At 38.4% G+C, this 25,402-nt stretch overlaps 1 protein-coding gene across 6 annotated transcripts; it reads left to right on the top strand.

Moving 5' to 3' along the window:
- The first annotated feature begins 2,428 nt into the window (after positions 1 to 2,428).
- LOC143041820 (putative RNA-binding protein Luc7-like 1) lies at positions 2,429 to 25,158 on the top strand. 6 transcript variants are annotated; one of them, XM_076213899.1, is made up of 11 exons: positions 2,440 to 2,588; positions 12,466 to 12,523; positions 12,881 to 12,929; positions 14,014 to 14,108; positions 15,615 to 15,713; positions 16,934 to 17,128; positions 19,784 to 20,020; positions 20,494 to 20,588; positions 22,847 to 23,032; positions 23,287 to 23,457; positions 23,621 to 25,158. In XM_076213899.1, exons 2-11 carry the CDS (start codon positions 12,497 to 12,499, stop codon positions 23,691 to 23,693), a joined length of 1,227 nt encoding a protein of 408 aa, XP_076070014.1. In that variant the 5' UTR covers positions 2,440 to 2,588; positions 12,466 to 12,496; the 3' UTR covers positions 23,694 to 25,158. The 6 variants fall into 6 exon arrangements, with proteins under 6 accessions (XP_076070015.1, XP_076070014.1, XP_076070018.1 ...); XM_076213900.1 differs by lacking the exons at positions 12,466 to 12,523; positions 12,881 to 12,929 and having other exon boundaries at positions 2,429 to 2,588; XM_076213903.1 differs by lacking the exons at positions 2,440 to 2,588; positions 12,881 to 12,929 and having other exon boundaries at positions 12,469 to 12,523.
- Positions 25,159 to 25,402: the final 244 nt, after the last annotated feature.

Genomic DNA, 25,402 nt, shown 5'->3' with positions numbered 1-25,402 from the left:
AAGGGATAGTTACAGAAGAGATATGAAAAAGAATAGCTTCCCACACAGAGTGATAGATATCTGGAACAAAACGAATGAAGAAATAGTGAGGGCAAAAACTATACAAGAATTTAATATCAAACTGGATGCTGAAAGATACAAAAGCGGGTCACTACGAGCGCAGCTCTCTTCACGTAAAATACAACTAGGTAAACACACACATACACACATATATATATGTGTGTGTGTGTGTGTGTGTGTGTGTGTGTGTGTGTGTGTGTGTGTGTGTGTGTGTGTGTGTGTGTGTGTATTTACCTAGTATTTTGCGGGAAGGGAAGTTATGCTCGTGGTGTCCCGCCTTTGTATCTCGCAGTGTCTAGTTTACTTTTAAACTCATGAATGGTTTTTGCGCATACTATTTCATTTTCCAGTTTGTTCCAAGTGTCCACTACTCTATGTGGAAAACTGTTTTTCTTCAGTTCTCTTCTGTAGCTATGTTTTTTTCCATGTCCTCTTGTGTTTCTCTTGTCCAAGTTTAGTAAGTCCTCTCTATCGAGTATCTCTGTGCCTTTCATGATTCTGTAGATGGTCAGTAGGTCATCTCTCTCTCTTCTTTGCTCCAGCGTCGGTAACTCCAGTTTAGCCAACCTCTCCTCATATGATAGGTTTGCAAGTGCAGGTGCCATTTTTGTTGCTGCTCTCTGGATTCTTTCTATTTTCTTTATATTCTTTTTGGTACTGGGTGACCACAATGTCGCCGCATACTCTAGTCTAGGCCTTATCAATGTAACCAATATTTTTATCATGTCTTCGTCCAAGTATGCAAAAGCCACTTTCATTGATCTTAGCAAGTTGTAAGCCTCCCCGACAATTTTGTTAATCTGTTTATCATAAGACAAGTCGTTTGTGATGATTACCCCCAAATCTCTTTCGGATCCTGCCTTCTTTACCTCCTTGGTTCCAATTGTATATTTTCCTGATATTCTGTTTTTGCTTTTTCCAAACTCCATTATGCTACACTTCTTAGTATTAAAGTCCACTTCCCATTTCTGACTCCAGTTCCATACCTTATTCAGGTCTTCCTGCAGCGCTTCACAGTCCTTCTCAGTTTCTACTTTCCTTTTAAACAGTTTGGCGTCGTCTGCAAAGAAGCTCATTTAACATTTCACATCCTCGTCCATGTCATTCACATAAATAGCAAACATTATTGGTGCCAATACAGATCTTTGCAGTACTCCACTGATCACCTCTTTCCAATCTGAATATAATTCTCTGAGCACTACTCTCATCTTTCTACCAGTCAGGAAGTCCTCCATCCATTTTAGTAGGTTCCCTTGTAATCCTCCTATGTGTTCCAGTTTTTTTTTTTTTTTTTGTAATTTTTGTGTGGTACTTTGTCAAAAGCTTTTTGCAAGTCTAGGAAGGCACAATCAGCCCATCCATTTCTTTCTTGCACTATGTCTATTAGACTTGAGTAGATGCATATTAAGTTTGTGGTGCATGATCTTCCTTGTCTGAACCCAAATTGTCTTGTGTGTGTGTGTGTGTGTGTGTATGTATGTGTGTGTGTGTGTGTGTATAAAAAATGCATTGACTTAAATAATAATTAAGAATAAATGAAATCAAGAATATGTAGAATAAGAAACCTATATTAGAATACATATAGGTCTGTAAATAACTACAGTGTAAGACTAAAACATGTAATCGCATTGCTATGATTCATGTCAAGTGTGCGCATCTACATATGCCCGCATCTTTATGAGGTTATTTGTTTGTACTGGAGTTTTATACATGCAGTAATGTATTTATGCTTTAGATGCCTTAGCATATTACAACAACTTCTTATAAAACAAGATATACTCCAACCATCCTCAATTAACTTTAGAAATGTAAACTGGAATTTTTAAATGATTAACTGGTGCGCTTTTCTTTTGTTATTTTTCGTTGCATTGTGGGCTTGATCGAAAATAGTCCCTACTACTGCCAAATTAAGATGTATTTTGCTAGAAATGGAAATCTATATAATAAAATATTTAGGTTAACATTGACCTGTTTATATGATTTGCAGATCATATCTAGATCAATTTCCGAGCAAAACATGAGTTTAGGTATCCAGTTGTGTTAATGATCACATTTTCAATAAATCTGCTTTTTAATTAGTTAGGTCCGAATCAGAAATCTATGATACATACGATTAATTTTATATTATCATAATAGCTTACTGTATATGACTATTTATTGTTTAGAAAAATCAATGTATCTTGAGTGTCTGCTGATCAAATTCAATGTATCATCAAAATTCTGTCTCATTTCTTTGTGAACCTTTAGGAGATATATATGTATTTATATCAGACGTTCATTCATACTATTTCTCTTAATACCAGCTGCATGATATCTCTTGTGACTCTTTTATTGCGTAGCTAACTCATAGACCAGTTAGCGCTTTTATACTTTGCGCATGTGCCATGTAGTACGTCCGCTTACTGGCTAGTGGGAAGTACGCAGGAGTGAAATTAAGCCTTATCCTGGTTAAAACAAAGTATCCAGGATGTCGGCGCACGACCAGATGCGCGCTATGTTGGACCAGCTAATGGGAACAGCTAGGAATGGTGAGTATATTGCACTATTTTGATTTGAACTAAGTGATGAGTAACACGTAAGGGCAGGGTCTTGGTCCGTAGGATGGTGTAATGGCGGCGATGTTGGGCGAGTGAAGCCTGAAGTGTTAGTGGAAATGGCTTCCATTGAGTGTAGCGTTGTAGCGGACTTCGAACTCCACAATTGGCAGATTTCCTTGTTTTATTTTCATTTAGCTTAAGTAATTTAGTAAATAGTGGATGTGGGCGTTTCCATGGACAGCAAAATGCTTTCGTAAATTATTTATGGATGGTTTCAAGATGTGTGAATATAGCATAGGTTTTGTTATGGAAAATTACGAACTTATTGTAATGTTGTCCCATTTTATTTTTAAGAGCTTATTACAACAGGTTTTTGGAAGGCTGAAATTTGAACTGAAAGCGGAACAAATGGAAATGGTGGGCATGTGTTTGTGAAGTATATTTGCTATATATGTAAATTGACTGAAGCTTGTTTACAGGTTAAATTAAGATGAGGGTTCTATTTCAGTATCATGCAAACGCATTTTTCAATTTCATTCATTTGAAAGAATTTTTCTTTTTTCATGGAATGGTTGTTAGATTATATTGGGTTAGGAGCTATTGAACAACGTAAATGTTGAATGTGTGTGTGATTCTGGAATTTTATTATTTTACCAAAGTGAGATAATCATAATGTTATAGTCCGTGATTAATTGTAAAATTATACATCGTAGGAGAAATGTTGGTACTTAAATAATGGTAAAAATACTGTTGCAGTAGGGATTGATGGATTCCAATGTCATACTTTTTTTTTTTTTATGAAATTGTTAGGTTGTATTATTAGGAGCTTTTGGATAATGTAAATATGTGTTAAATATACATTTTCATGTGATTCTGCAAATTTACTTGATAAAGAATATCTTCCTGTTTGTCGGCATTTTAGTAATTGTCAAGATGGTATATTAATTAAGATGAACATATTTTGATATTGCTGTCATTTCCCATCTTGGAATGACCATAGTCCATATCATTGCAAAATTCATTGACAAAACATATTGTTTGGCTAGACTTGCAAAAATCTACCAGCCAATCCTTTTTGCCAAAAATAGAAATCCTCACGCTGCCCTCCATTTTTTACTGTATTTCCACAAATTTAGATTTTTATTGGGTTGTCAGGTTAGGATCTGTATTTGTATCAGGAAGCAACAAATATGAGACAAGAAGAAAGAAAGCTGCTGTAATATGGTGTGATGCGCTGGATAAATAACTATATAATAATTCACTGTTGCAGCTGAGTTTGGCACAATGTGGCAGTAGTGGTATTTTGTCTTAATTTACTGTCATAATTGGATATATCATTCTGTTGGTATTCTATTTCACCTTGACTGCAATGAGTGAGCAGTGAATTGCTCTAGCAATAGATATTGGGAGCTTAATACTAGTTGAACAGTCGCTTGGTGGAAACTAGAATACATAGGCAAGATGATATGTCAACTCTGAATAAGTAGATCATAAAGTAGATATTCAGGAGAGTGTAAATTTATGTTTTGAACATTAAATCTGAAACTGAAACCAAGATGGTGTTGGGTGGGGGAAGTCATTGGGCAATTTATATTTTGCTCGGTTTTTCATAGAAGGGGCAGTGAAGTAAATTGTTCGAAAATGAAACCTCCAGGATTCTGGTGCCATCTTGGAAGAAACAGTGCGAGATGTTGTCAAGCTTGTTGTCTGATAAATTATATTGACTAGCAACTGACATAGTAAGGTGACACCCTTATAGGATAGGTTTACATTGGTTAAATGGTATTTTAATTTAGAGGGCAATATTGCCACATAAGCACTATCATCTTGGGGATGTGAACCATATAAATTATCATGTATGATCAAGTTTGCCAATGATGTGGTAATTTGAAAATTATAACCAATATTTGACAGTGCATACTTTAACTAAACCAAAAGCCTTGGAAAGGTATAGAAATAATAGTTATATTAATGTCAGTAAATTTCAAGTGCACACCTATGTGATACAGCAATAGAAAATTAAATAATTTTATCAATTGTAATACATCAAAGTAATAGAAAAATTTGCCAAGTGCTATAAACAAACGTACTGGGTCACTTCGACTACTTCAGATGCCATCTTTGTTTTGGTAGAAGTGGATGTTGAAGTAATTAAAGTATGATAAATTAGTCTGTTCCAACCTAATCTAACCTGCATTTAGTAAAGCAGTACCTATAATTCTAGAGGTCATCAGGTCATTGTTGTATCTGACCTGAATCTTTCTAAACAAAGGTGGCATATAAAGGAATCAATGCAGCTTTGTGTCTACATAGCTTTTAGCAATGTTTTCTGATATTGATTTCCATCAAGAAAAATTACATAGATGTATTATAATATGCAAAATTAATATTTAATTTTCTAATGCTATGCCGCATAGGTGTACCCATATAAAAAAAAAATACCACAGTCATTGTGTTAGTTGGCTAGTAACCAAGGGAATGGTGGTAGCTACAAGGAAGAGCATGCAGGCAGGAGACCTTTTGGTCCTTAACTAGATCCAGATGTGGGTTGTAGTCCTGCTTGAAGGATGGTTGAGAATTATATGCCTGTTGGCCATTTTCGGAACTTGTCAACCCTTTTATCTAGATGTGCCGACCCATGGCACTTGGTCTTTGGACTGTCCCCAAATTAATTTTGAATATTACTTTTCCACATATAGAGGGTGGAGACCCAGTTAAGCCAACAGTCGTACGTTTGCAGTTATCAAGTACCCTGTTACCTTTGTTGGATTTCTCCCTCTCTGCTTCTCTACATGTCATGTTATGATGGTTTGCACTCTTAACGCCCCTGGTAATACAATATTCCAAAGTTTCTTAATTGAGAAATGTATGGGAGGGTCCAAGGACCATAGCTAACCACTGTGGGGATTAAGTTACGAGTCATTCGATCTCGAGGCAACAATTGTCACCATAACCAACCAGGACTCATCAATTGTTTACCTCAAGGCCACTAATTGTACCTTAGTAGCCTATCCATCCAGACCATCCTATTTGGTAAGAATCCAGAGTCATTCAAACATAGCATTGTCTGATAGCTCCTAATCTAACCAAACTATTCCATAGATAATATTAATAACATAGATCTTTCAAATGCAGAAAAGAAAGGAGTGAAAAATGGGTTTGCATGATTCTGGAATAGCGAACTGGCCATGTGGCAAAACGACCAGATACCCTGATAAGCTATATTTGAATGGCCACACCTGTTCCACAGTACATAACTGGGGGCTGAAGGATGTATGTGTGGGTGCTTAGGCTGTAATGATTGCATAGTACAATTTCAAGAATAATATTGTACCAATTGTTACAAGATGTCAGGGTACTTTGTTGCAACAAATTTTGTTGATGCATGAGATCAGAATGGTTAGTTCTTGAAGTTCATATTATGGGGAAAGGTGAAATGTATGAACTAATTTCCTGTGGGCTTATAAGAGATCAAACTGCAAAAGGCATCTCTGATGTTATTTACTTTTCCCTTGTTTAAAAAAAAAAAGAGAGAATTAAGCCCTAAGTGATTGTACATATTACCAGTTGCAGCTTTTGTACTTTAAAGGCTCCAACAAGCAAAATATACAATCAAATAAAGGCTTTGTCCACAAATGGAGTTTTCTCTGCAAATTTTTCTAGTGATTGCCGTAGTTGCCATGTTAACACTAGATTTTAAATGCCCTAAAATCAGGATCAACAAAAGTTCAAATTACCATAGTTTGACTATACAGGAGTTTGTGTTTCATTCTGTGATAGCAACAAAGGTCAGGGCTAGTAAATTATTGCCAGATGCACAGGTGACCAGCTAAAGCTTGATGCCAATCAGGGTAAGAGAAGTACCACTCATTGTGAAAGGACTTAATCAATATAGATTTAACCCAGGCCACACAGATAAGTCAAAAAAGCTTCATTGCTTTCAAACTGATAAGATATGTTCTGCCTGGTACTGGAAGAGCTGTTGTAATTGCCAAATGTGGACTTCAAATTTTGCGTCATGAGCCATTACTATTGTTCCAGAAATTGTATCATATACATTTTTAGTATTTAGAGGTTGTCGTTGGATATAAATTTGTAAGGAAGTCTTTACTAAAATTAGAAAAAAAATCAAATTGGTCATAAATGTGAAATGCATAAAACCAGACACTGAATCTAGGTTAGGGATATTTTACCAGATATCTAACCCTAGAATTATTAGTCACTACTCTGAACAACCTGGCCTCTGAGACATCTTCAATACCCACCCTTTCCTCCCCAGAATGAGCTAGTTCATCAGTGGACAAAGGAGTCATGTGTTTGTTACAAATAAGATATACACTTGGCAAGGCATGGTATGGTCTGCCTACTTTGTAGTATGGATGTTGCAACGTACTGTGTACATGTGAAAGAAGAAATGTTACTGTTCAACATTGCCTTCACTTTGTAGCAACATGGTCCATGAGGAAATTTTCCCCCTCTGATCATTACAGCAGGGGTTGGGGTGTTGTATGGATAGCAGCTTTTTTGATCATGTATTGCATACATTGTAAAAAAATCACTTGTTGTAGTCTAAGCATTACATTGTCCTGGTTTATATGAAAAAAAAGTGGGGGCACCAGATGGATGGAAAAGGAAATTATATGGCATCATTGATAGGCAGTTTTATTCATGTCTTTTTGCATAAATTGTCTTCTCATGATGAATTGAGAAAGTGATGTTAGCACCCAGTGGACCATATTGGCTTTTTGCATGTGCCAAATAAAGGTGGTTCTGAAATTTTACAAAACTATAAAAGAAAAGTGAAATTGGTATGGCATCATTCATTAGTTTTACTTTTTTTTTCATGAACTCTAGGGTAGAAATTAATTATTGTGTAAGGTTTCAATCATTGTAAATTTCATTTTAGGTGGAGAAAAATGTGTACAAGTGTAGTGCATAGGTCACACACTGATGAATGTTCATGTAGAAATGCCCATGAAACACTATTAATGCTCAGTGTTTCCCCTGGTTTCACAGACTGGCAACCCACAGGAAAATACAATTTTTTTCTGAAGTCTTCAGTTGCATTTAAGCAAAAGGTTTTAAAACATGTTGATGGCCGAGTGCAAGCCATTTAGTCAGTCTTTGTTGAGCAGGCAACCTTCTCATCCTCATCCTCCTCATCCTTTTACATACCCTCCCTCTCATGGTGCACTCTCCCACTGCAACCTACTTTCTCTATTCATCCTTGTTCCCCATTCTGATTTGGAGGTTTGCTCTCCACCCACCCACCCACCCTCTCTCTCACTCTCACATATATATATATATATATATATATATATATATATATATGTATATGTGTGTGTGTGTGTATATTAATAATATTGTGAATGAACTTACCAAAGGTCCTTCTCTCCCTAACAAGTGAGGGTGGACAAGTCTATACACCTGTTCAAATTCAATTACTACCCCTCCCATATTGGCACCTCAAGGGTGAAAGATTATCCTTGTTTCCCACCACACTACATTGTTCAAAGGCAGTGCAACAGGAAAGTGCCTCCACAGTAGGGCCTGACAATGATTACCCCCGCCACTTCATTATATGGTGACCCCCCCCCCCCCACTGAACCAAAAATAATGGGTAAATGGCATCCATTTTGGTCCTTGTATTTCTAAATCCATTTGCTGTCTTTTCCATTTCCCCTTTCTCAATAGATATTTTTTTGCTTACCCCAACTGTCCCATCTTGTTATTGGTAATATGAAGCTAATGTCAACTATTTGTTTCCCACATTTTTGCTTGTTTTGCTTAAAATATCAAATCAGAATAGCTGAAGTACAGATATGCCAAGGCCACATTTTCTAAGATGTCATAAAGGGAAGTTTACCTGAATTTTATGAAGCGCCAGACAAAAACAGATTTTCACATATTACCCATATAAAGGATTGTAGCTGAGCTTTTTATGTTTAATGATTACTCCCAGAAAGGTGGAATTGGTTACTAGTTAGTGAAAATATTTTCTTGAAGTTGGAAAGCTAGGAAGGAGGTTGATGCCATAGTTATTGATTTTTTATCTGGTTAAGAGAGAAGTGTAACATGTTCATTTGATATAGGGTTGAAGTTATTGGTCTGTGATTGTTGCTACTGAAGGTAGCAGAACAAAGGTGGTCCAGATTGTGGCTAGACATTGACAAAGTGCCTATTGACAGCCAGGGCAACATTTTTTCAAAGTAACAATTTGTGTATTCAGAAAGTTGATACACTTTCCAATATTAGAAAATAATAAGGAATGGATCAAAATGGTGTATATGTGCATGAAGGAAACTAGATGACCATACAAATTGGGCACAAACAATAGGAGAAAATGACAGTGACAAGCAAGGCATAACTTAGGCCATTGTAAAGATCAAGGCCCTTGGCATTTGAAATGTGTGGCTTAATGGTAAATATAGCTTGGATTTAAAACTGGTGCCAATTTCTTGTGGCCTCAAACATTCTTGTTGGCATTTAATTGCATCATAAATCATTCCTTGTCAGATCAGTTTGTAAATCATTCTTTTAAGCTTTGAGCTATACTAAATTGTTGTTTTTGCATTTTGTACTTTGTAAATACACACACACCATATATGTTTGTGTCTGTGGAGTTATAAATTGCCTGTATAGTTATTAATTTTCTAAGTATTGTAACCTGGTATCAAACCAATTCGACCATTGTTATAGGTTTGTAACTATGTACAAGTTTCATGAAGGAATTGATGCTGATTGAAACTCTTTCCACATTTTTACATAAACCACAACCCCACTCATGGATATTAGAATATTTGAATAGTTGTTTGGTATGGACATATGTATTATCAATTATTTATGTACAGGATAGTTCATAATTTGGCTGTTGTGACCTGATATCAAACTCTGGCCCTCTAGGCTACCTTAGGTTTTGTTTCTCCCATTTCATCACACTATTTATATCTCAGTTTTGTCTGGTATTCCTTCTATTTCCTCCTCTCTCAACTTGCTTTCAACACCTAGCAGTCTTTCTCCACTATCACAAGTGTTTGTTCGAGATGCTGGGGCTGTTGAAATGTTGTCTTGAATGGTATTGCATGTGGTTATACTTAACTGTTCAACAAGCATGATGTGGTAATTTGGGACCATTGAAATGTCTGGTATCATGAAGCAGTCTTGTTATGTTAGTAGAAGCAAATATTTTTGGGTATACTGAACTGAGTGAGGACTCGTAGTAACTTTTTCCAAATGTATCCTTTGTGTGGGCACAGCATAAGATTTTGGCATTCTCCTTGGCATACGCTTGTGTATATTCATGTATTTCATTTGGTCCTTTTCTTAAATACCAGTGACAGATGTCTGATTGTGGCAGTGTTGCAAGAATGAACAACAGAGATAATAATAGTGTCGGAGCTGCCCATTTTCAGTACTTGTCAACCTTCTCGAGTTGCCAAGACTCAATCATCCTCTACTTCATTTGTATTTCTTCCACCTTCTTACATGGAGAGCTGACAATGAGTGACTGGCACCCTCTTATTTCTTTCAACCAGTTGCTCAAAGAAACATTCCTGTGCTGATACAAAGCAGACTAGAGTTTCTTCCAGAGATATGTGTAAGTCTTAAGAATGTTGCCAACCACTATGATCTGTAGGTTTCCAGTTAGTGAAACTCTTGGCAACAGTTGTTATTTCTTCTTCACCTTCCCTGTATCCTCTCTAACCATGTCTTCTTCCTCTTGTCTTCATTCTTCATTTTTTTTAAATTTAATTTTACTCATTATTGATGAGGTCTGGTGGTTAAAGATTTGAAAACTAAATGTGATTAATTTACTTTTTATCAATTTGTTCATTTAAAGATTTGTCAGAATGGGGAAATTGGTAATACAGTTGAAAATGGGGAGATTAAATGGTTGTTTACTAATTGTACTTAATAGTTTGATCATTGCCCAGTTCTTTGAGTTTATGGGACAATTTGTAATGTATTATTCCTTAATGTGTGAGTGTATGGTTGCAAGTCATAAGTATTTGATCATGGTTCAACTGTGTCATTCACAGGGTACTTTGGTTTTAAAATGTATTCCTTGTGAAAGTGTCATTTGCAATTACTCGTTCACACAGTACACATGCAAATACTTGTATGCATGTACAAAAGCATACCCATGCAAATTATGTGTACATTGGTGTGTACATGAACTGTATAATCGTGGGGGAGGGGTTAGGTTCATTCAAGTTCTTGGATATGGAAGATGCTGATACATAATAACCAATATTTGAAAATTTCAAGCAAATACTGGTGCTGTTGGTCTTTGAAGTTTGTTTTACATATACATGAGTAGACCAAACTTGTCACAAATTAGAAATGATGAATTTTTAAGTTTCATAAATAGATGACATGCAGTGTATGTATTGTGTGTTGTTTTGTACAAAGATATTTAGGCATACAATTGTTTATCTTGAGCCCAGGTAGATCTTGTATTAATTTGGGGTACATTGATATACCTAATACAGAACCAGAGTATGTCATTATATACTAGGTATTACATTTATAAACACAAGTGCAGGATTGTCTTTATTTATCTGGGTTGTTTAGTGAGAGCTGTGTGATATTTTACTTGTAAATGCTCAGGAGTTTAGTAAAGTTACTGTTGTTTATGTAATTTGAGTTATGGTATTGTAGCTAAATGAAATTAATTTCCCTGAAAACAGTTGACAAACTACATCACCAGTAGGGTATTGTGTTGAAACTGGTTTCCTTAACCACCTTGCTCTTTCTGACCTCCCCTATCTCGCTCACTCTCTCATATACGCACGTAAATACCAACATGTCCTTATTTTTCTATTTGATTCGTGTCCTGGGACTTGTATGGATACCCTTATTAGAAAATGTATATATTAACTCAAAATTTGCTCTCGCTGTCCCACACATGTAGATACCAATGTATCCTTATTTTTTTTTATTTGATTCGTGTCCTGAGGCTTGCATGGATACCCACATTAGAAAATGTATATATTGATTAATCCAGAATTTGATATCGGCAGGAACATGAAACTGATCATGTTGAGAGAAGCATAACAATTTTTAGTGTTTCATGAAGAGCTGTTTGTATGTATTTGTGTACAAGATGTGTGTGTCCATGTCAGTGCACATTATGGGTGTGTAAGTGTGTATAAGTGTAAAATTACCTTGTCATTTGAAGATAGCACTGGTGAAGTGAACTGCAAAAATACAGTGTCATTTGTGTGCAAACAAATTTATATATGTATTATCCATATATACATATATATTATGCATAGTTAAACAAATTTCAAGTTTGGGGGCACAGCTTTGAAATTGTAGGAAGTTAATGTTTTTTTCTTTCTCAAATGACTTTCATTTCATATAAGATTTTGTTTTATAGGATAGTATGATAGTTTTTAGCTTGGATAGAAAATGGAGGGTGGGGGTCTCAGGGGCAGGTAGAGAAGCACCTAAGAGCAGAAAGCAGAGTGCATCTTGGTATACTTTTAGTTGTAACCTATTTTGAGTTTTTCAAATTAGTCCCTGCACTGCAGTTATGGTCATAATTTAAAAGAATTGGTGCTATTTGTATGTACTTGTCTTCTGCTTAAGGGACAGTATTGATGGAGAACCAAGGTGTCTATGGATTGTGGGGGGAGGGGTGCAATGTGTAAAGAAAGTGCAGATGCCTCTCATTCCATACACTCAAGTTGAGTGGAGTAATGGAAGGGGAGGTTTCATGCAAAAATCACAATATTGACAAATGAGTGGGCCAGGATTATAATGGAGCTTTCTTTTCTCACTTGATCTTTGGTGCTGTAATTGATGTTGCTGCTGTGCTCTCTCACACACTTGTTATTGATGAAATAATCCCAATTTCTTCTAGGGTGGAGCATAGCGCGTCTCAAAGGTTTTACATGACATGCGGATTTGACTGCGATCACGTGTGTATGACCTGTTTTTACCCAATTGTCCTGTGTCATGCAGAAAATGTTGTCTAGGCTGTTGTTCTGGCATTGCTGTTACAAGTTCACCAATACCAGTACAAACCATTTCTTCTTTTTCTATTGAGAGCAAGAGTTTTTTTTACTGCAACACAGTCACCTAATCCTCTGAAGATAGGACTAACGTAGTAGACAATTGTTCAAAGATTATTTTTTCTCCCCTTTGAGTAAGTTGTAGCTCTAGTTAAGATAGTTGAATCTTTTCTCACAAGGTGATCAGTTGAATGTGTCAAGAACTAAACTGCAGCCGATTGTTCCCATGTCCAAATAATGCTCAATGCTGGGCATACTTTGCAGAGTGGCGTCTTCCCAGAAAGCTCCTGCACCTTGGTTGGTCATGCCGGTTGTGAGTTGTATAGAGACCTAATATTAGAGCTTATTAAGGCAGTATTATTATGGGAGACTGAAGCCAACATGCCCTGTGTCATTTACATAATGAATGGAACGATTTGTGTTTGTACCTTTTTTAGTCATTGTACTGGCAAGAAATATTTGTTGCTTATGCAGCAGGGCAAGTTGGGCTTAGGGTTCCATTTCACTCCCGTCACAATTTTGCGTTACACATAAGTGCTGGCAATATTACAGATATTGAAAAAGTATTTGTTACTGAAGCTCATGAACTTGAGTGATGTCCAATACTGTAATTGGAGGTTTGTCAAGTTCCTGTTCAGATTTTTCTTTTTCTTTTTCATCTTTCCTTTATATATATATATATTTTTTTTTAATTTGTAAAGATTTTTTTCCCCCCACCAGCCATATGTGTAACGATCATGATTACCAATAAGTCCATGCATCCAGCGATACCACCTACTGGATGCCCCTTACTTCCATGGGTACAACAATAGGCATCTCATGTTACATGTCAGACAAACCATAGACTAGATCTCATGTCCCCTCTTGTTCCAAAGAAGTACACAGAGGGTTATCTTTATAGTAGGAAGCTTTTGCCTATGTTTCTTCTTTAAGTTGGTGTAGTACTCAGTGCAACCAGTAGGGTGACTTGAGAAACTTAGTGCCAAGTTAGGTTCTGTAAGATTGAAGCATGTAGGGGATATAGGATAATTGTTTTTGTTTGGGTGGTAGTAGCGTCAATCTTCCTAGAGGTCCCTCTTGCAGCAGCATCCGGGTTTCACTAAACCCAGGACAAGATAGATTCTGGTAGGATGTTCAACTAGAAAGAGAGGATGAGCTGGGGAGTAGCCTACCAACCACCCATTGATGAACAGGCTCCTGCCTCCTTGAACCTTACATAAAGCTAATATTATGAATGCATGTGTGTGCATGTGCGTGTATGATTTTGGTGAAAATGTGACCAGGGGTGGGCAAATTTGGGATTTGATTAAAAAATGCCCAGGCAAGTAAGAGGTAGACCAAAGGTGACCTTTATGTCCACTACTATAGTCCGTCTGCTGGTCTTTTTTCCCCCATAGGTGAAACCTCAAGGTTGGAGGTGCGATTCACAGATGCCAAGGTGTGCAAGAGTTTCCTGTTGGGTTGCTGCCCACACGAGATCCTGTCCTCTACGGTTAGTATCAACAAACACCCAGTTTTTGTTTTTGTTGTACCAGATCCTCAACAGTTGTGGCATAACGTACCTACGTAAGTACATGCATACACATAATCTCTGGGGAAGGGGATAATGAAGTTGCTTTTTACATGGTAGAAAAATATAATAACCAGTCCCTGTTCTGCTAGTGGAAATCTGTTTCCAGTTGCAAAGAATGCTGGTGATTCAGGGTTCATAGAGGTGTCACTATCTGTGTGCGTTTGTGTGTGTACATTTATTTATATATAATCAAAGGTCCTTTTCCCTCCTCATGAGGGAGGTGGCCAAATTGAAGAAGGGTCAAGGTTCAACTGTCAAAGCCTTAATGCCTTTGGGGAAATCTTCAGGGCCTCGCCCCAGGTATGTTTGTGGAGGGGCACAGTATCGACCCCTCCACCCACATGCCATTTTGTTGGTTGCGACAAAGTACACTTGGTCACGTGCCTTGGCTATTTCTTGATTATTCTTTCTCACTTTGTGTAGTTCAATTACTTTCACAGTGTTATGTGCTGTGTGATTTCCAGGCATCAGGCAAAGGGTAGGGTGTACCCCAAAAAGTCAGTGAACACAGAAGAAACAAAGAAACTGTGACAATGCAAAACAATAAAAAATAAATAAATAAAATAAAATAAGTCCACTGAAAGACTGACACACTGACCAGCTTTGTCTTCTGTGGCTATTGTATGGCTGAAGGTCACTTTGTCACTTTCTTCTGCATGTTTTTTGTGAACAAGATATCACATGGGTCCCAAAAGCGTGGACTGTTACACATACTCAGTTTGCAAAATGGTCCACAGCAACTGAACAGGGTTTTTGTAAGCAAAGGGTTGAAAATGTGCATGTTGTCAAGCTGTGACTTGGACACACACACACACACACACACACACACACACACACACACACACACACACATACATGCATAAATACATACATTTGAAAAATAATAACTTCCCACATAGTGATTGATGTTTGGAACAAACTAAATGGAGAAACAATGAGTGCAAAAACTACAAGATTTTAAGAATAAACTGGATGCGGAGAGATACGAAAACGGGTCACTACGAGCATAGCTCTCATCCCGTAAAATACAACTAGGTAAATACACATACATAAACTATACTATACAGTGGTCCCTCAGAGCCACCCCAGAAATTGAGTGCCTTATTCTAAAATACTTGTTATTTGAGGTTATTTGAGGAAACCTTCCTCAAGTTAAACAATTCTTGAAGCTAAAACAAAAATGTAAATGATAATTCCATTGTATTATATATGTTAACATTTAATGCTCATATTCAAACAAAATGTGAATATGGAACATCGTAGCATTTATAACCGACAAGAATTAAGTTTGAGTTCTGAGGTGCCACTGTGTTTGAATATTGTTAGTTTTCTTACAGCAATTTAGCTAAACTCAAAATCAGAGAATGGCTTACATTTGTAACAAACTGAATGGCAGTAATGGATTTATGGTATTTATCTCTACAGCGAATGGACTTGGGAGATTGTCCAAAGATCCATGATCTTGCGCTGAGGGCAGATTATGAAAAGGCATCGAAGACCAAGGATTTCTACTATGACATTGATGTGAGTATTGTGTATAGAATTGTAAATATATATACATACATTCATAACAACTCGGGCTTTTCCCCCTTGCAAAGGAGGTAGTCAAAGTCAAAGGTATAAATCCACTCCCACCCATTTCATCCCCACATACTCCACTCCCATTCACCACCCCTACCTCCAACTTTTCTTGGCTCCTTCTGCCAGCATCTCTACCAATGCCCAGGGTCAGAAGCCCAGTACAGGAGTCCCTCAAATAACGTGGGGGTTAGGTTCCTGAAATTACCGCATATGACCAAATCCGCGTAGGCTGACTTTACATATTAAATACCGAGAACCGTATGTATGTGTATGTGTACGTGTGTGTGTGCGCGCGCATGTATGTGGCGTATATGTGTATGTGGTGTATATACATATATGTGTGAATGTGGCATATACACGTGTGTGTGTATGTGGCGTATGCATGTATGTGTCTGTATTCACATGTACAAGTAAGCATGTACATGCGTGTGTCTGTCTTTGTATTTGTGTGTACACACACGCGCATTCACAACATACACTGGTTGTCTAACACGTGTGTGCGTGTCTACACATGTGTAAGCGTATATATGTCTGTTTTTGATCTCACAAACCACCACTGCCAGTAACAACAAGAACCTCATAAGAGAAATTAAGACACGACAATCGCAGTCATTATCAGACTTATTAGTTGTGTTCCAAATGAAAGAAACAGTACACTTCAACAGGTTAAGGCGGTAAAATTTCACGATAGCATGGCGCAGGTGGTGGAAGCAACAAGCTAAAGCTTGTTGGCTACCCCCCTACTACCCCCTACTCCCCCTCTCCTCCCCTCCCTCCCTCCTGCATCAGTACCCGGAGGTTGACACGTAACCGCAGGCAGCCACCTACGGCTATCCCCTCGCCCCACACCCTTGTTTGAGCAGTTCCCAGTGTACATAATGACCGCGTTATGAGGATCAACTGTATATGGTAAAATAGAAAGCAGTGACCACAAATGTTTGCGATGTTGCCGCGTGTGTGCGTATGCGTGCCCGACTCAGCGTGAATTTTAAAACGGTTCTCTATGTTTGAGATGGTTTTGAAATAAAATCCGTGTTATTTGAGGTACTCCTGTATGTGTATGTATAAAAATTTGAAAAGACTTTATTTCAAAATATTTCAACGTGTGTAACACTTGAAATTATAGACTTTGCAATTTTCAAGGTTTTTGTACATTTTTACAGGCAATGGAACATCTTCAGTCATTCATCACTGATTGTGACAGACGCACTGAGCAAGCTAAGAAGCGACTAGCCGAAACTCAGGAGGAACTGAGTGCTGAAGTAGCAGCCAAAGCCAACAAGGTGCACGACTTGGCTGAGCAGATTGGTAAGAAACTTGCCAAAGCTGAGCAGCTAGGTGCAGATGGCATGGTTGAGGTGAGTCAGTTTCTTGTTTTGTGATCAAATGTAAATTACTAGAGTATACCACATTTTGTTTGTGGTTGAAAGCAGTCTGATTGTAAAGGTACAGCTAGCATTAGAATCTATGCCCCAACAGTGAACAGGCTGTTCAGTGATAACTGCCTTGAAGAGTTTCATGACCTGAAACCTGTAGGTTATCAGTATCCATCAAAACCTTTGGGCCTTCCCTTTTGTTATTTTCAGAGGGAAGACTGGAATATTTTCAGTGTTGTGTTGAGCTTATTTGTGTCACTAGCTAACAGAATAAGAAAGGAAGCAGTTGCTGATTGTCAGCTTTGATATTAAAGAAGTACAAGGGAATTAGACCATAATAGAAATACACAATGCCAGCTTCCTGGAGATGAGTGATAGGAGTTTTAAAGATATGCAGTGGGGAGATGCATCTTGTGGACATCCACCTTGTGTTTGTTTATATACATGTTACAGTTGTGTTAGATGATTGGTGAGAGATTACTTTAGGTTTGGGTACTTATTTAATTTAGATTAAATGCAGTGACCCGGTTTGGGTGAATGTGAAATGTTAACCATTCTTAGGTATGTACAGGAGGATTACCTTTGTAGAAAACTTGTATTGGTAGGTACTTCTACGAGATTTTTCATATGGCTTTGCAAATAAATAAAAGTACTTCATAGTAACAAGTTCATCCCTGTATCCAGGGGAAAGGTTGTTCTCGGGTAATGTCATTCTAGGGTCCCTTTTAGTGAAAATAGTCACAGAATTTGTAGGTAGGACACCCATATATTTTGATGCATAAGAACTTTATTGTTTCAGATGGCAAGGCCCTGATACTGAAATGTTAAGAACCACCCAATTAGCACCCAAATGGTTGTAGATCTTTGTTCTTTTAGTTTTGAGTAAAGACTGCAATTTAGCCTCAGTGATATGGATTTTGAAGTTGCAATTTATGGTTATAATATGGTCGAATATATTACTAATTAACACAATTGACATGATACATGTGATTTTGTAGAGGACTGCCCTTGTGCTTGGTTACGTGTATAAAGACTACATGTATGTGTGTGTTGCTGTCACTGCCATTTTCCTTGCTATGTGAAGGTAGCCTAATAGAAATAGGCTTATCCCTTCTCTCAACCTCGTCCAGTTAACTACAAACCCTACACTTGCTTCTAGGTTGTTCGACCCTTGCTCATTGCATCCATGCTTTTTGAATGCTTCATGTCCAGACCTTCTTGAGTAGGCAGTCATCCCTTCATATAGTTGTATCTTTCTGTCCATCCTCAGATACCTATTTGTCATAACACTTTTCATACTCTAAGACAAACTTGCCTCCCTAACCACTTCAGTACGAGTCAAATTGTTGCACGCAGCATCGGCTGCCATATGAACAATGCATCACACTACTCACATAAAGTATAAAGTCACTGCTGTATTACTTGTTCTCTTTTACTCTCATTAATAATAAACACAGAAAACTTGATCAAGCAAGTTCACAGAATCCAGGGGTAATTCTAGTATAACTATAAAAAAATTATATATAATCAAAATGCCGGCGTTGGCATCCTTGTGTACCCAATCATGCCTCATGATTCCTACATAGGAGTCATCGTACCAAAGTGGTTAACTTCATTCCTTACTACATACATACTTATACATATACCAAAGGCTTTTTCCCCCTTACACAGGGGATAGCCAAAAAGAAAAAGGCATAGAAACTACTCCCACCCATTCCATTTCCTATATATTCCACTCCCCTCCACCCTCCTCCCTCCCTCTTATCTTGATAAGATACATATACCAAAGGCTTTTTCCCCCTTACAAGGGAGTTAGCCAAAAAGAAAAAGGCATAAAAACCATTCCCACCCATTCCACATGACCTTAAATACCTGAAACTATCCACATCTTCCAGCCTCTCTCCTTTAAAATTTACCTGTCTCTGGCGCCCATACCCCATATACATCAAATTCCTTTTTACCAACATTTACTTTCAACTTTTTCTTATCATGTACTTTCCCAAATTTCTCAAACAGTAGTTTTCCTTGTATCCTCTTTTAGTGAGGTTCCCACTCTTGTCATAATTTGCATTGCATCTAAAAATAACCTCTCTGCAGTACATCTCCCTTTTAAATGCTTTTCGCCTTCCTTCAACTTAACATCCTTTATCTTAAATCTTTGTTACATTCACACTTGTTCAAACAATAATGGTTTCAAGCATGAAGCCAAGTTCTGCCCTAATACAAGCTCTATCTAATGAGATGTGAGGCTTAAAGCATTAGATGGTTGTAGATTTACCCCCCTTAATCACTTTTTGCTATGTCTTCATAGATGTAAAATTGGCCCAAAATCCGTTTATATTGGATGTTGGGAGTGTTCACCATACACATACAAGTATCTCCATCAGCCTGGTAACATAACATATCTTGTTCTGGTTAAAACTAGGTGGTTATGACCAGTTTAGTAAAAGAGCTCAACAAGGGCAAGTCATAAAGGTGCAGGTTCTCAGATCTGAACTTTTCAGATTGGCCAGGAAATGTAAATGTATATTGACAGTTTTTGTATCTTGAAGTTTAGCCGTTTTGATTAAAGGAATAAGAAATTGTAGCTGGATGTGCTAAAGAAGGGGAAAGTAACAAGTTGTTCATGTATTTCAGGAAAGCATGAAGTTGATGGAAGAAGTCGAAGATCTGCGGAAACGAAAGGCAGGTGCGGAACAGGAATACAGGAACTCCATGCCAGCATCCTCGTATCAGCAACAGAAGCTCCGTGTGTGTGAAGTTTGTTCTGCATACCTGGGTATCCATGATAATGACAGACGATTGGCTGATCACTTCGGTGGAAAATTGCATCTTGGTTTCATAAAGATTAGAGAGAAACTGGAAGAGCTTAAGGTAAGCTGGTCCTATGGCTTGCTGTACCCTAAATTCATTGACCCCCTAGTCTCTCTTGTAGAAGACTTGTGGTCACTAGGAAACTAGCTAAAGCTTCAAAATCCACAGGACCTTAAGTCACTTTGGGAAGACGTATTATGTTGTTGTTTGGGGATTGTTAACGTGTAGTGCAAAGTGTTCTGTGTTCCCTAAGATACACACTTCCTCCTACCCTTGTATTATAAAACTTTCTTTTGGTTTGCTTTCTAACTCCCATTCTGTTTGGTTTTGGTCCTCCTTTACCTTTTTATTTTGATTCCTGATGTTATTTTATGAAACAGATTTGATTAACTAGCCAAAGGCCCAGGCAAGATATGAAGCTATCAAGTTAAACTCGCTAACCTGGTTATAATACAGGCTGATACAGGCAAATATTGTATTTACAAAAATTTTGTTGATTATGGTTCTTTCATCTACCTATTTACTTTTTCCAGAAAACAGTTGAAAGCCGGCGTGAAAAAAGAAGGGAAGAAAGAGAAGCTGAACGTAATGCAAGGTTTGGGGAAATTGCAGATTATGACATAACTCGGTAAGGAGGCATATTTGGATACAATTTTGTAATGTAGGCATTGTTTTCTGCCCAGGTATGTGGTACATGTACCAAGAGCTTTTTCCCCCCATACAAGGGAGGTATCCAAAGTCAAAGCCATAAATCCACTCCCACCCACTTAATATTCCACATACTCTCTAGGGATGGTGCTAAGTGTGGCATATGTAGATGTGGAGAATGACTGTGTATTGACAATACTGTTATGTAAGGAAAGGAGGGGTAGGGGATGGGGGTGCTTATGTGTGAATATTTTGACAACCTGAATGGAGTTCTCCCCCCATCTTCCCTTTTTCTGCATAAGGGGACAGAGAGGAGTTGCCAGTTAAGTGAAGAAGCCTTGCCATGGATATATTGTCATGCTACATTGTTTTTTACCCAGGGCAATGGGCAAGTATAGAGGTGACCCATCATCTACGTGGAGCTAGGAGGAAAGGGTGGTGGGTGAGAGTAGGTACGTGCCTTTGCCATGGCTACCTCCATTATAAGAAGGGAAAAAAAAATTGTATATAGAATAAATGCATATACCAAAGGCTTTTTCCCCCCTACACGGGGGGTAGCCAAGAAGAAAGGCATAGAAACCACTTCGACCCATTCTATCCCCAACACACTCCACTCCCCTCCATCCTCCTCCCTCCCTCTCATCTTGGCACCTCTTGGATGACAGGTCATCCCTGCATCCTGTCCACCGCCCTGGGTCAGAAACAGTGTTGCAAGACGCAGCACATCCACAGCAAGGCTGCTTCATTAATTCAGCAATCCCCCTCTCCATCTCTTCTTGCAGAAAAGGAGAAGACAGGGAGAAATCCCTTTGTGCTGCATCAAATTATTTCTCATACATACTTCCTCACCCCATCCCCCACCCACTCCTCCTCATCCATACACAACCCTTCTCCATTCACCCCTATCTCCCATCCTTCCTCAACAGACATTCCTCTCTTTTGTAATGCTCCTTTTACACTCCTTTTATCCATCCATCTCATCCTAGGACGCCCCCTCATATTCACTCCTTACACCTCTGCCCTCCACATCTTTTACTAACCTTTCTTCACTCATTCTTTCCATGTGTCCAAACCATCCTAATACTCTTTCATCAGCCCTATCTCCCAACTCCTTTTCCACCCCTGTTCTCCTCACCTCTTCATTTCTCACTCTAGCCTAGTAACCCCTATCATACTTCTCAGACACCTCATCTCAAACACATTCAAACTCTTCTCTCTTCCTCTCTTATGTTCCATGTTTCAGCCTCGTACAGTGCTGTTGGCATAATCACTCCTTCATATAACCTCCTTAGCATCTATTCCCAAATGTCTATTTCTCATAACACGTTTTAATCCATCAAGGTATTTACTCGCTTCTCTCAATCTACATTCTACCTCCACTTGAACAAGGTGAGAGTTGAGCAAGTATAGGATGCACATGCCCATCATACATATACCTGGATATACCAGAAGCTCAACACTGGCATATACCACATGCCAACACACACACACACACACACACTATCAAAATAAACACCATGTAAGGACAGAGCCTTTATTAGTACGATGATTCACTTGTTACAGCTTTTTCAACCACATCGTCATAATAAACATGACTGAGATAAGAACTGGGGGAACTGGGAGAGAGGAAGGGGGAAGGGGGGCACTGGGGAGCAATGACAAAGTTGGCACCAACTCTCTCCAAATTAACATACAAAAATTGTCCAAATTGGAATTACCAACACTGGAACAAAGAAGAGAAAGAGGTGATTGCTGACTATAGAATCATGAAAGAAATTGAAATCCTAGATAGGAATGATTTATTAAAATGGTACCATGGAAAAACAAGAGGACATAAAACTCAAAAAGGATAACTATAGAAGAGATCTTGGGGGGGGGGGGGTAGCTTCCCACATAGTACTGGATACCTGGAATAATTTAGTGTTTGCAAACACTATTCAAGGTTTTAAGAACAAACTTGATGCTGAAAGATATAAAGACATCACCAAGTACCAACACACATACACATACACCAGCCAAAGGGCACTTTGCTGGCCCAGTTGAGGCATGCACAACACAAATTGCTTATACAGAAATGGGATTAAATGGATGAATGTGTACAAGGTGGTTGTGTGCTTCCATTCGGCCACCCCAATTTTGAAATGGAAAAGGATTTTTAGTATGTTTGTGCTAGTTTCTTTTTCATAATTGTCCTAGAGGAAATATCCTTAAACTACACTAAACAAATTAACCTTTCAGAGATAGAGAGCGTGAAAGAGAAAGGTACAGAGAGGAGAGAGAGAGGCGAGATCGTGACAGAGACCGTGAACGGGATAGGGATAGAGATCGATACAGAGATGAGCGTGACAGGAGGCGAAGGCATACCAGATCACGTTCACGATCACGGGATCGCAGGTCACGCAGAAGGTCGCGCTCAAGTGACAGGTAACTGAATGGCATTTATTTTTATTTTAAATTTTTCATGTCATGTATTGATCTCTGTTTCAGTTTGTGTATGTAGAGTTGTTCTCAAGGTGAACAATTAGTCCAAATCCTATACCTGCAACCTTTCTTGTGTCCGGTTTCTCGGTGTTATTGTGAGGTCTTCTGTTAAAGGTACTGTGAGGTCAGATACTTTAGGGTATCAACTGGCTTAGAGCTTGAGAATATATATATATTGCTTATTTTTACTCTTGTAGGCGGCGCTCACGTAGCCGTGAAAGGTCACGAAGGGAGCGAAGGTCAAGGTCACGGGACAGACACTCAAGGTCACACGATCGTTCTCGATCCAGGGAGCGCTCATCGCGGGACAGAACGTCAAGGTCACGGGAAGAGGACAGACGCCTGCCAAATGAACCAGAGTACAAAGGGTTGGTATCTCTATAGTCACGTGTCCTGTATACTGTGATCATCTTTGCATTATGCTATGAAAGGCCTTTCCAAACCACTTATAATGAAAGACTTTTCCGGAACCTTTTCAGGAGAATTTAGTTAATGCAGTGAATGTAAGATAGTCCTTCTTCCCCACCACAGGGAGGCACGAGGCAGTCCTGAAAATGGTGAGATCTCAGATGAGAGATCTAGAGAACCTGGTGAGAGGGACTGAAACCTTCATGGTCAGAAGTCTTCATATCCTTTATTCTAAACAGGAAGGATCTGTTAGTGTTGAGGCTGCTGCTGCTGCTCCTAATCCTACTCTCCTCCTCCTCTTCTCCTCTTTCTCTCCTCTTCCCAAAGTTCAAAAGAAGGAATTCTTTATGAGAGTCAGTTGGCATCAAAATACTTCAAAAAAAATTGTTTTTTATTTTGGAGAAAACATGAGCAGCCAAGCGTAGAGTAGTTTTGAGTAGTATAGATTCCCTACTGCTGCTATGGCAAACTGTCCCCTGCCTAGTCGTGGATGTTGCGTAGGTTTTGTGGGTTCCACTTCAGGTGACTCGTCACCCAGGGAATTGGGGGAGTAGGGAGAAACTCCCTTGACACTCACTTGTTCACTAGATCACATCACTCACAACCCTAATCAGAATTGGTAGCCTCCCCTCCCTCTCCCATTTATATATATATATTTTTTTCCATTGTTTCCATTATTTATGTTTAGCTTCTGCAGATAACTACATTGTTTTCTAAAAATCAAGCTGGAAAGTTGTTATCACTGTTCTGCAATGCAGGTTATAGCTTAGTGGTGACCATATTGTTGTTATGGTTCATCTCCATGTTTGACATAAAAAGAAAAAATCTGTTCATTTGGTACAATGCACTGAGAAGTTGTATTTGAATGGTTCAGGTGATTATTATATTGCCTTTGTATATTATTTTACACCCCCAATGGATTTTTTCAACACATTGGGGCATTATTGTTGACTTGAGGAATGTTAGGCTTAAGGAAGTTCACATTGTGTGTCACCAGGCTGGGTTGTCGGTGAAAGGGGGCCACACCAGAAAGGAAGGAGGGGATTGGGATGGGGAAGTTTGGGAACCAATGTACACATCAGTTTTTAGGTTGGGATGGGTCATGATAGGTTAGTTTAGGTTAGTTTTTTTCCCATCTGTTTGCCCCATGTTGGGTTATCCTCTGCCCTTCCACCATTTCTCTGCCATTTTCATCTAGGTACCCAAATTGCATAGATAGAGGATGTAGTTTTGATGGGAAGGAAATCTTTTGATTACATTGCTTCTCATTGTGAGTTTGCAAGTAGTTTTATTAGGTAGGGTTCAACCCCAACACCATCCATTTATTTAATGCTCAACCTTGAAAATAAAAACAAAACAACAAAAATGTCAGCAGTTGGAGATTAGGGGACGGAAGGGAATTTGTTAAATGTTGATATTTATTTTTCTCTTGGTCGTTTTCAATACATATTTTTTCCAAATTCACTCATTTTCAAGTATCATTCTTGTACAGATCTAGGTAGTTAGTATACATGCTACAGTGTTACTTGGGGGGGATTGGATTTTCTGAGAGACAATGGGAACTGCCATCGTTTTTAACGGGAAAACCCCCAGTCCTGCGCACACATCACACACTTGTCAGCGTTTCCAGCCTCAGACCCAAATAAAGATATTGTGAAAGATGAGCTTGTGTTCATTAACCCATGTTTCTCAGAATTTTAAAATATGTTTGGTTAATAATGCTCATGTATTACGCATGTGCTTCATCACAAGATTGGATCAAATATTGGACTTAAGATAGTTATTACCCTCCCAGATATGAGCTCAGAGATCCTCTGTGGCATGATCAGTGGGTAATGCTTTGACCTCACAATACACACCTACCACCTACCTACCTACCTAGTGCCAGCTTGCAATGCAGCAATG

The sequence above is a fragment of the Oratosquilla oratoria genome, chromosome 32, assembly GCF_046742065.1.
Source record: "Oratosquilla oratoria isolate Oo_2021 chromosome 32, ASM4674206v1, whole genome shotgun sequence".
Taxonomy (NCBI): domain Eukaryota; kingdom Metazoa; phylum Arthropoda; class Malacostraca; order Stomatopoda; family Squillidae; genus Oratosquilla; species Oratosquilla oratoria.
Note: the sequence above shows the minus strand (reverse complement) of the source record. Positions and strands in the feature narration are given on the sequence as shown.